Genomic DNA, 12408 nt, shown 5'->3' with positions numbered 1-12408 from the left:
GTCACTTCAGTCAGGTCAGACTTTTTTGAACCCTACGGACTGTCTGTTGCCTGCCAAGGTCCTCGGTCCATGGGGATCCTCCAGGCAAAAACACTGGAGTGGGTTGCCATTTCCTCCTCCAGGGGATCTTCCCGATCCAGGGACTGAACCCACATCTCATTTCCTGAATTAGCAGGCAGGTTCTTTACCACTAGTGCCATCTGGGAAGCCACAGTTTTAATCTTACAAAATGTTTGAACTGCTGCTGCTGCTGCTAAGTCGCTTCAGTCATGTCCAACTCTGTGCGACCCCATAGATGGCAGCCCACCAGGCTTCCCTGTTCCTGGGATTCTCCAGGCAAGAACAGTGGAGCGGGCTGCCATTTCCTTCTCCGATGCATGAAAGTAAAAAGTGAAAGTGAAGTCGCTCAGTCGCGTCCGACTCTTAGCGACCCCATGGACTACAGCCTATGAGGCTCCTCCGTCCGTGGATTTTCCAGGCAAGAGTACTGGAGTGGGGTGCCATTGTTTGAACTGCACCACTGACTTAAATATTGCATAGAGGTCAAGGAGGGTTAAGACCAAATAAATGTCACTGGATTTCACAAATGAATAAAGATGGACAAAAAAATCCCAGAGGGATTAAATACTTAAGTAAAAAAGGCCTCTGAAAAAACAGGCCGACTGACTGTATTATTTACATCTGTTTCCTCCCAAGACCCTTGCAAAAAAAATGACAACAAAGGAATAAAAAAAGGTATGAACATACATGGATAAAAAGAGGAGAGGCATTACTAGTGGATGAGAGAGCTCAATAAATTTTACAGAAGCAAAAAAGTAGACAGAAGAATGGAAACAACTCAGCTGAATAGAGACAACTACTTTCTAGAAGTGCCTGTTTAAGCAACCCATGAAAAAGCAGCCAATTCTCACTAGTCACAAACACATTCCAGCTTAGAACCTGGATCCACCAAGAACTGCAAAAAGTGAGGATAAAGCACAACACTGACAATGGGGAACAGTTTGAAAGCCTGGGATTATAGAATAAATGGGCCTTCAAGTCCCTTCCTCAACCCCAGCATTGGCGAGGAAAGACCCAGGATGACAGCTGCATAGCAGGCTTAGAAAAAAATCAGCCCAGCTTACAGTAAAAGGGCAGAGACGACAAATTGAGGGAATTTGGGGGAGGGGGTCCTCCAGTAGGAGAACATAATTGCATTATATGATTTTATTGAACCCTTGATAATAATTGTTGTTGTTGTTCAGTCACTCAGTCATGTCTGACTCTTTGCAACCCCATGGACTGCAGCACCACAGGCTTCCCTGTCCTTCACCATCTCCCGGAGCTTGCTCAAACTCATGTCCATTGGGTCAGTGATGCCATCCAACCATCTTATCCTCTGTTGTCCCCTTCTCCTCCTCCCTTCAATCTTTCCCAGCATCAGGGTCTTTTCCAATGAGTTGGCTCTTTCCCATCAGGTGGCCAAAGTATTGGAACTTCAGTTTCAGCATCAGTCCTTCCAGTGAATATTCAGGATTGACTTTCTTTAGGATTGACTGGTTTGATCTCCTTACTGTCCAAGGTACTCTCAAGAGTCTTCTCCAACATCACAGTTCAAAAGCATCAATTTTTCGGCGCTCAGGCTTCTTTATGGTCCAACTCTCACATCCATACGTGATTACTGGAAAACCATAGCTTTGACTATACGGACCTTTGATACGATATTGGTAGGCATTTAACAGATCTGATGAAGCAAGAACAAACAATTCTATATAGCTCATAGAGAAATAAGCAAACAGAAATAAGGCTATGATTAACTCTAGGAAAACAAAAAACTACATGAAAAACCTAATCTTCTGATAAGGCTTCATAAAAATTTTAAACTTCCTTTCATCAAAGGTCACCATTAAGAAAGTAAAAACACAAGCCACTTCCTGGGAGAATACATTCACAGAATGTCTATCTGAGAAAGGACTCATATACTAAATATATAAAGAACTTCTACAAGTCAATAAGGAAACAACAAGCAACCCAAATAAAACACAGACTTGAACAGACACTTTGCAAAAGAAGATATCAAAATAACCAATATGTACAATAAAAGGTGTTCATAAGGAAAACGATGGTAAAGGAATTTAAAATGTATGAACATAAAAAAAAGACAAAGTTGAGAGTTATCTGGTATGATAGAAATGTTTTGCCTGATAGCTATACAGAGATCCATATACACAAAAATCCATGAAGGCTGAATAGTTAAGATGTGTGTATTATAGTCAACAAACACTATACTTTCTTTTGATCTTATCAAGTAGGCTTTTTAAAGCTTTTTCATTTTACATTGGAGTACTGTTGATTAAGAATGTTGTAAAGTTTAAAAATAAAAAAAAATTAAAAAAAAACAACAACAAAAAAAGAAACTGAAAAAAAAAAAAGAATGTTGTGTTAGTTTCAGCTGTACGATCAAGTGATTCAGTTATACATGTACACATATCTATTCTTTTCCATACTTTACCATTGGAAAAATATAATCTTCAGCAATCAACTATTTTTGCTATATTATTAGGGGATATGGAAGTAGAGAGAAGAATGTATGAGAGCTAAATCTTTACCTATTTCACCAAATATGAAAGGATAGATTCAGAAGTAGTTTTAAGCATAATTTGAGAGGCACTGTGATTAATAAGAGCTGCCTCTGGGGAAACAAGATTGGTGGTAGAAGAGAGAAGAGACGGGGACTGATATTTTTCATAATAAGCCATTTACTAATATTTTATTTTTTAAACTGTGGATGTATTAATTTGATAGGAAATTTTTAAATGAATATTAAATTACAAATTACTAACTATGTGATTATTTACACAAACATGGGTCAGGGAAGCTTTTTAATTACACTTCAGTGGACACCTTCTATTTTGCCAGCCCAGCACCCATTCCCTTTTCTGTCCTCTGATTCTCCCTCCTCCACGAGCACCGCATATGGTCTAAGGGACATTTCTTCATCCCAGCTTCCATAGAAGCCTGTGACTAAGGCCCAATCCAACTCATGGCCCTGGCCCTTGGCCAGAGATTTCTTTCTTCCAGGGTGAGAAACAAGCCCCAATTTGGGCTGGTTAGGGCTATCCTGAGTTATCCATAAATAGTGACATGCTCTTGCCTAGAGCTGCTGGCCGCCATCTTGCCACCAAAAGAGAAGAACCTGCCCAAGAATGGGACTGACAAGATGGCTGTAGAGATGAGAGGTAGGGAGAAAACACCTGAGCCCTGATGTTTGTGGTTGAATCCCTGCTTCCATGCAGGCCTGATATGTGTCCACCCCTGCCCCTTTCCTAATTATAAGAGGCAGTACCATGTAATCAAGAAGCAATGGACTGCTTGGGTTCAAACTTCAGCTTTACTGCACACTGTGTGACCTTGGGCATGTAACTTAATCTCTTCCTCATCTATAAAACAGGGATAATAATAGTACCTAACTGCACAGAATTAAATGAGTTAACATATATAACAGAAACATGTACATATATTTTTAAATATACATATATAAGAATATATTTATGTTCATAGTTTAATAAAAGTACATATTGTATTTGTACTCATTAAATCACTGTGGATGGTGACTGCAGCCATGAAATTAAAAGACGCTTACTCCTTGGAAGAAAAGTTATGACCAACCTACATAGCATATTCAAAAGCAGAGACATTACTTTGCCAACAAAGGTCCGTCTAGTCAAGGCTATGGTTTTTCCTGTGGTCAGGTATGGATGTGAGAGTTGGACTGTGAAGAAAGCTGAGGGCCGAAGAATTGATGCTTTTGAACTATGGTGTTGGAGAAGACTCTTGAGAGTCCCTTGGACTGCAAGGAGATCCAACCAGTCCATTCTGAAGGAGATCAGCCCTGGGATTTCTTTGGAAGGAATGATGCTAAAGCTGAAACTCCAGTACTTTGGCCACCTCATGCGAAGAGTTGTCTCATTGGAAAAGACTCTGATGCTGGGAGGGATTGGGGGCAGGAGGAAAAGGGAACGACAGAGGATGAGATGGCTGGATGGCATCACTGACTCGATGGACGTGAGTCTGAGTGAACTCCTGGAGTTGGTGATGGACAAGGAGGCCTGGCATGCTGCAATTCATGGGGTCGCAAAGAGTCGGACACGACTGAGTGACTGAACTGAACTGAAATGAAATTTATATGTGCAAGAACCATATTTTTATTTTTAGTAATTAAATTCTTTTTTTTCCTTAAGCCAGTTTGAACTGAGTTTTCTCACATTTACAAGTGGCAGGATCCTAAGTAATTCAACATCCAAAAGAGGAAACCACACAAAATCAATTGATAGATTTAAGCAAATACAAAATAAATAAATAAACATAATACAAACATAAATATGCTCCACAGCAGAAAAAAAATGCTCAAAAGTTAAAAAATAAATAGAAAAGGAAGAATTGATAAAGTTTCTGCCCTTACAAATAACAAGATGGAGATACTATACAAAATGGGCAAAACTATACAGACAAAATTCACAGATTAAAAAAACCAATGCAAAAAATGTTAGACCTTTAAAAAATAAAACCAAGAAAAAGAATAGCAAGAGTTTTTTCCAATTATGTATCTGAAGAATGTTTTAAATTTTAGTATCTGCTATTCACAAAGTCTCACAGATTGCTGGTGAGAATGTAAATTGATTCAACCTTTCTGAAAGGCAATCTAACTATGATAAAAAATAAGCATAACTTTAACAGAATAATTCTTCTAGGAATTTATTTAAGGAGATACTTGAATGTGTACCAACATTTCCCCTATAAGTTTTCTCACTTACTCACATTTATGTTCAGAAACAATGGAAATTGAATGTCCAAAAATAGGGGAGTCACTAAAATGCATACATTCCAATACTGTTCAGTCACTTAAAATCATGATGGAAAATATGTACATCTATTGAAGAATGTTCATGATTATTAAATGAAATAAACAGATTACAAAATCATATAGGATGGATCTGTTTTAGTTGTATAAATACATACATATACAAGAGGAAAATATCTACTGGGTCACACATCAAATGATTGTGAGTCTCTGGGTGGTAGAATTTATGAGTGTTCTAATTTGTTGGTGGGTTTTTTTTTCCCCCTTATATGTGTATTTCACTTTTTTTTTTCCTCCAAAGAAACTTTACAGGCTTTCAATTTAAAAATCTATATTAAATTCATAGAAAGCCATAAGTTACCTGAAAGAGTAGTTTGTCATGCATTTGGAGGAAAAATGCATGCAAGCTGTTAGGTGGATCAAAAATGATGAGAAAGTGAGAGAGTAGACTCTCTTTTGAGAAAATTTATGGTAAAAACCAGGAACAAAGCGTCTCAAGAACATACGTGGCACATAGTTACTACAACAGAGCATCTGGAGAAGAGCAGGAGACTGAAGATGCAAAAAGAAGGCACCACTGGAGGAGATGTCTACTGAACCCATCAACAGCAGCACACTTCGTTTTCCATTGTCCAGGGGCTACTGTTTGGGCTTGGCTGGACTGCCTTACCTGGATTTCTACATGCTCTTTTTCCCATACACTGAACAGGCTCAATAGGAGGGGCAGAACTTACCCAGGGCCAGAACCCACTCTCTCAGCTTCTTGGTGTCTTAATCTTCTAAACTAGGTACAACAGGCACTTTTCATCAGCAGCTTTCCCCAGCAGGACGCTTGAAGCCCTGCTCAAAGCTTCCCTAGACCACTGTGATCAACTACCAGCCACAACTGCAATCATAACACACACTTGACCTTAGTAATGCAACAGTGAGTTTTCAACAATTCATAAGGGCTTGCATGCTAAGTCAGATTACATTTTCTTTTCAGTTATTTCTGGCATATTAACAGCTGGTGACCTAGATTAAGAAATAATTTAATATGTCAAAAGGCAGACTGTATCACTAAATTCCTTCACAGATGGAAAGTAGATTCAATGAAAAGCTTCAGACCCAAAATTCAAGTAATTACTTGGAAGGAGGGAGAGGGTGGGGTGGAATATCTACTAGTGGATAAAATGAAGTATGGAAAAATGATGACAAAACCTAACCAGGTTCCCGGCAGATTCTGGCTACATTCTGGACAAGTAGCCAGGGACTGGAAGCAGGCAGGAAGCCTTGCTAATTCAGCAGCTAAAGGAGTGGCAGGAGGATCACTGTTGGTTCAGGATAAGCTTGGGTAGATATTAAAAGAAATACAATCCTCTTACTGCATTGAGAGCCTAGATGTGTGAAGGGAGGGACTGAAGGCAGCCACCAAGCCTCTGGGAACACAGAGAGGCAAAGGGATCAGTGCCCTCCTTCCGCTCAGTTCCTGGCCTAGAGTGGGAATTGGAGGGCAGTCTAAGTCAGGGTCTGCAGAGGGAAATTCACTGCCACAGTGAGCAACGCGGCAAATCTGACTTCCAGTAAAACAGGAAACCGCTAAACACCCAGAATCCCAGGGACAGAAAATACTTCCACGTGAAAGAGAACACAGTTCAACGGACACAAACGACGGGGCTTATTAGTTGGTGTCAATTTCAAGCACAGTGCTTAACATACAATATGAATGTCCTCTGCAAGGGACACAAATGAAGACCTCAGTGCTGGCAAGGTCTTGATGACAAGCAGTAGGCAAGGCAAGCCAGGCAAGCCCAGTGCAAGGGAACAGTATCTCCCCAACTGTTGGGCGCTGGCTGGGCTTGACGTGGACCTGCCATTCATTTGTACCCATCTCTCGGAGAGAAAAATAATTGACTGTGACCAATCTTGAGGGGCTTGTGAAACACATCAGGGAACCCAACTGGACTTCTTTTTTTTTTTTTTTTTTGCAACATGGGCTTTTTTTTTTTAATGCAGTAAAACGCCCTCCTCTATGCATAAATGTGCAGAGAATTGTTAGGTTCAGGTCATATTTATCGTTGACCTTCCAGAGAAGGGCACTGGCGTTAAAAGGGATACACGTGTAACAGAGACCCCTCAGAAAAAGAAATAAAAAGCAAAGAAAGAGAAAGAAGTTATGTATCTAGATCTCGGTTTTGAACTTCAGGGTTCACTTCACTGCACTGTATTAAAGCGGTTGGGTTTGAGCGGTCAGCCCTCTTGATCCAAACAGATTTGAGAGGTGTAGCTTCTGTGCGAAATCGCTCGTGCCTGCTGCACCCAAGTAGCCAGAAATCCCGCCGGAGGAACGACAGCGCCGCAAGCTCCCGCCGGGACCCGAAAGCCGCCTGCGGGAGCGCGGGGAGCTGGCGCCGGGAGGGAGATGCGCTCCGCTCCGGGAGCCGCGGGCGACCCGCCGCACCTGCCTCAGCTCTTGCCCGGCGCCCGCCCAGCCGCGCAGGGGGAGAGGGAGCCGGGAGACCCGGGCCCACACCGCGCCTTCGGGGACCGGGTCTGCGCGCCCGCGACTGCCGGGTGCCGCCTTGCTGCAGTGGCTGCGGCGGAGGGCAGGGCGTCCCCGCGACCCCGGCCCCGGCACGGCCTCCTGCGCTCCCCCGGCCAACGCGGCCCTGCCTGCCCGCGTCCCCGCCAACCCGGCCCGCCGCGCGCTTCTGACCTTTTCTTGCGCGCGGTTGAGTCGCTTCTGGACGTTCTTGGCGAAGATGCCCGTCTTGATGTCGGCCATGGCTGCGGGTGCGCGGAGGCTGCGAGGAGCGGAGCGGGCGGCGAGGAGGAGCGGGAGACGATGAGGAGGAGGAGCAGGAGGAGCGGGAGAGGCGGCGAAGAGCCGCCGAGCGCCAGGAGGGGTGAGGGAGGGGCGCGCCGGCGGGGACCCGCTTAAAGCGACAGAGCGGAGGCGGGACGCGCTGGCCCTGGCTGTGACCCGGGGCGGGGTGGCGAGCGAAAGAGAGTCAAAAAGCCCAGAGAGTGCCCACAGTGATGGAAGAGGAGGTCTGGTGCAGAAAGGAAAGGAAGCCTGCAGCGACCCCAAGGCCCTCAGCAGCTCCCGGGTTCTTTTAAGGAGGAGTTCGTGGTAGGGGAGGATGAGGGGGGCCCCAATTCTCTCCAGCAAAAAAAAAAAGAAAGAAAGAAAGAAGGAAAAAAGGGTTGGAGATAGGAGAACCCCAGGAATGTGGAACTGGAGCAACTCTGGGATGGAGGGGATTGGGCTGGTCTCCCAGAAGGACCAACTGGACCACCCAGGGCAGAAGGCGCACCCCTGGATTATCTGTGTGTTCAGGAACACACTCTCGCCTCTGGCAACCTTAACAGGAATTCACCATCCTTAGTACACTTAGCAAGAGTAAGCTTAATAGGGATAAACTTATCCTAGATGTACCCCGAGCTCTTGAAGTCTCTGCAGGAAGGTCCAACTATTCCTATTCATTTCTTTCTACGAGTGTGAGGAGAGTAAGGCACGCGGGCTCGCAAACAAGCCAGAAGAGAATCAGGCACTAGGAATTCTGTGAGTTCCAGAGAGCATCTCACTGCACCTCTAGAGTAAACAGTTAGGTTGGCAGCACCCATCAACTGCCCCCCTAGATGTCCACTCCTGGGGTAGTCCCCTCACCTTGATTCTAGAAGGCCCTGTGACCTGGCTTTCACTAATAAGATAGGTATAAGTACACTGTGCCAATTCCAGGCCTACACCTTGAGAAACCAGGCAGGTTTTGCTCCTACTGTGTCACCCTGTAAAGCTTCAGCTACCCTGCTGTAAAAAGACCCTTGGAGTTCAGTTCAGTCACTCAGTCGTATCCGACTCTTTGCAACCCCATGAATCACAGCTCACCAGGCCTCCCTGTCCATCACCAACTCCCAGAGTTTACCCAAACTCATGTCCATTGAGTCGGTGATGCTATCTAACCATCTCATCTTCTGTCGGTCCCTTCTCCTCCTGCCTTCAATCTTTCCCAACATTGGGGTCTTTTTAAATGAGTCAGCCCTTCGCATCAGGTGGCCAAAATATTGGAGTTTCAGCTTCAATGAAACACCAATGAACACCCAGGACTGATTTCCTTTAGGATGGACTGGTTGGATCTCCTTGCACCCTGTAAAGCTTCAGCTACCCTGCTGTAAAAAGGCCATTGGAGAGACTCCATGGAAAGGGAGAAGCCCTGAGATTACTTGGACAGGGAGCAAAACCAAATGCCCCTGCATCCCAGCTGAGCCCAGCCTCCTGGAGACACACTGGCTGAAAGCAGCCACACAAGAAGTCATAAGCAAGACCAGCAAAAGAACTGCCCAGCCAATCCTAGCCAAGAATGTGGAATGGTGAGCAAAAAAAAAAAAAAATAGTGGGTTTGTTACTGAATGCCAGTTGATGTGGCTGACACACAGCGAGGCCAAGCAAACCAAAATGTCCGAGTTTGGAGCAGAGAAAGGTTTACTGCAGGGCCACGGAAGGAGAGTGGTAGGTGACTCAGGAGAAGGGTGGGTGACTCGTGATCCCCTAAATCCTCAACTCTTTAAAGGAGTTTCAGCAAAACATTTTAAAGGCAAGGTGAAGGAGCAGCATGGGTGATTGTTGCGAACTTCTTGGTGTCAGAATCCTTTGTTCTTGCAGCTGTCCCTGGAGTTCAATTCAGGGTGGTCCTGTAAACTTCCAACTAGACAAATGTTTTTCTCTGTTCTGTGATTTTTTAATATTTATATGAATGCAAAAGTGACCCTTAAAGGTCAGAGCCTTGAGAATGGTCTATCCTGTACATTTCAGGCTGTAGGCAACATTCTTAACATTAAGCAAGAACAGTAGAATACAAATTTTAGAAGAAACAGATTCAGTATGGAGTCAGATTTGTTCTTCCCAATTACAGTTATAAGCCACTAACTTTTGGGATGGTTTGTTACTGAAATACCTATTCACTTGGTTCTTGTTTCCTTAGGCTTCCTATTTATCCCAGCTTGCCTGGAAATGAAGGACTTTCCAGGACATAGGACTTTCCAGTGCTAAAACCAGGAAAGACCTAGGTAAACTGCTTGAGTTGATCTCCCTGTTTCCAACATCTCAATGAAATAGGTGTTTAACTTCAGAGCAAAGTAAGAGAAACTTGATTCTTCTTTTGGTTAGTATTCAATAGAAAAGGCCACTCAGAAGTTAGGAATTTTGAGTCAGTGGCTTCTGAATCTTAGCTCTGCCTCTGAATGTTGGAATATACCAGAATGTTCTGGAGTATATCAGTCCATGCATGCTCAATGGCTTCAGTCTTGTCTGACTCTTTGTGACGCTCATCAGGCTTCTCTGCCCATGGATTTTTCCAGGCAAAAATACTGGTGTATGTTGCCATTTCCTCCTTCAGGGGATCATATCAACCTAGGGATTGAACTCCCATCTCCTGCATCTTAGGCAGACTCTTTAGCTGAGCCATCAGGGAAGCCCATGGTTACTCATACTCTGAACACCAGAGTCCCCTCGGCTCCCTTGATGGGCCTGGCTACAGCCCCCATTATAGCTGCCACTGCTTTCTCTTTGATAAGTCAAGGGACAGAGTTCCAAGCAATGAGTTTACTTTTTCTCACTTCCTTAGAGGCCAAGCTATCAGATCCCACTCTCCCAGCCTTTGTCTCTCTTGGCAGTTACTCCCCACCTAGATAAACACAATTAATATCTTTTGAAATAAAATTGCAAATGGTTAACTTTTCTTATCATTCACATGCCCAAATCTAAATCTGTAGTGTGGGTGGAAAGGCAAACTTGTCACTTCTTGATAATTCTATTTGGAATACATGCTGAGCATATTTTAAAAATTGTCATGTGCCTACTGTTATCAAATCAACCAGTATCCATTTTCAGGTTGCCCTGTGGCTCTTTCTAGCCACTCTGGAATATTGAGGAAGCATTTTGGGTGATACTTAATTGGTGCGTTATAAATATATGCTGGGAAAAAAAATGCAAGCATGCATGAGACTAGTTCATGAGGATCTATTCTTAGCTATTTCTTCTCCTAATTCTGTAATAATGCTACTGGAACATGGGTGGAGGGAAAGGCACTCAAACAATGCAGTGATCTTTTTCCTTGGGATAATTTTTTTTAAATTATAAGTATAGTTGATTTGTAATATTGTATTCGTTTCAGGTGTACGGAAAAGTCATTCAGTTACACACACGCGCGCGTGCACACACACACATTCTTTTTCATATTCTTTTCCATTATGGTTTACCTCTGGATATTGAATATAGTTCTCTGTGCTATATGGTAGGTCCTAATTGTTGACCTATTTTATATATGTGTTTCTGTTAATCCCAAACCCCTAATTTGTCCCTCCCTTCCCCTCTGCCCTTTGGTAACCAAAAGTTTATTTTCTATGTCTGTGCATCTATTTTCTTTTTGTATATAAGTTCATTTGTATCATTCTTTTAGATTCCACATAAGAGTGATATCATGTGATATCTGTCTTTCTCTGTCTAGCTCACTTCACTTACTATGATTTTTAAACATTGTTATGCCATACAGTGGAGTCTTTTTTATACAAAACCTTATGAAAGACTCAAATATACCAGATGCATCGTCTTGGGGTGCAAAGAATATTGAGTGCCCAGAGCTCCACCCATTAGGCAGTTTCTTTATTCCTTATGACTGTCTTTTATAAAAAATATTTATCTATTTCTTTATTTACAGGTCTTAGTTGCGCCATGTGGGATCTAGATCCCTAACCAGAGATGGAAACCAGCCCCCTGCATTGGAAGCCCAGAGTCTGAGCCACTGCACCGCCAAGCAGGTCCCTCCCTGTGGCTGTCTTTAAGGAAGACCCGTAGAGTTACAGACTTCCCAGGTGGCGCTAGTGCCAATGCAGGAGACAAAGAGGCCAGAGTTCTATCCCTGAGCCAGGAAGATCCAGGTCAGGAAGATCTGGAAGATCCCCTGGAAAAGGGCATGGCAATCCACTCTTACCTGGAAAATTCCATGGACAGAGGAGCCTGTCAGGCTACAGTCCATGGGACTGCAAAGAGTTAGACATGACTGAGCAACTGAACACAATAACACAACCTAGAGTTATGTAATTCCCAGTACACAGCGGAAGTTCATGAGATGAGCAGTCTTAGCAGCACCTTCCATCTCTAAAATTGCAGGATCCATACTTTTGTGTATGCTTCCTTCATCTCCAACACCAATGGGGCTTCCCAGCCATATTCCTTGCCTGCTTGTGCCTGTTCCTCATAGTGACAGACATTTTTCTCCTTGGTCAGTCAAGGAAAAAACGTTTCTTGCACTCCCCACTATGTGCAGGCTTATGTACAGGCTTGTCGACTTCTTATGATACCATATTTCTCCAGATGCTATCTTGTTCACATAGTTTGTTCACAAGATTACTGAAGGAAGAGCTAGGGAAGAGATCTAGTCATCTGTTAACTACTTATTCTTCATTTCTACTTCTTTGATCTATGGAAAGAGCCAACACAACAGGCAAAGTCCATCAGCAGATGAATGGATAAGAAAGCCATGGTACATATACACAATGGAGTATTACTCAGCCATTAAAAAGAATTCATT

General features: G+C 43.4%; 1 protein-coding gene across 2 annotated transcripts in view; it reads right to left on the bottom strand.

Annotated features, from left to right (window-relative positions):
• The window catches only part of AMPH (amphiphysin), a 212848-nt gene extending 204945 nt beyond the window's left edge, over window positions 1-7903 (bottom strand). Inside the window, exon 1 of one of the 2 annotated variants that reach the window (XM_059885736.1) lies at window positions 7536-7903. In XM_059885736.1, the coding sequence (XP_059741719.1) occupies window positions 7536-7604 (69 nt within the window). In that variant the 5' untranslated portion in view covers window positions 7605-7903. 2 annotated transcript variants of the gene reach the window in all.
• Window positions 7904-12408: the final 4505 nt, after the last annotated feature.

Source organism: Bos taurus, chromosome 4 (assembly GCF_002263795.3).
Source record: "Bos taurus isolate L1 Dominette 01449 registration number 42190680 breed Hereford chromosome 4, ARS-UCD2.0, whole genome shotgun sequence".
Classification (NCBI taxonomy): domain Eukaryota; kingdom Metazoa; phylum Chordata; class Mammalia; order Artiodactyla; family Bovidae; genus Bos; species Bos taurus.
This window is presented reverse-complemented; position numbering and strand designations above follow the sequence as displayed.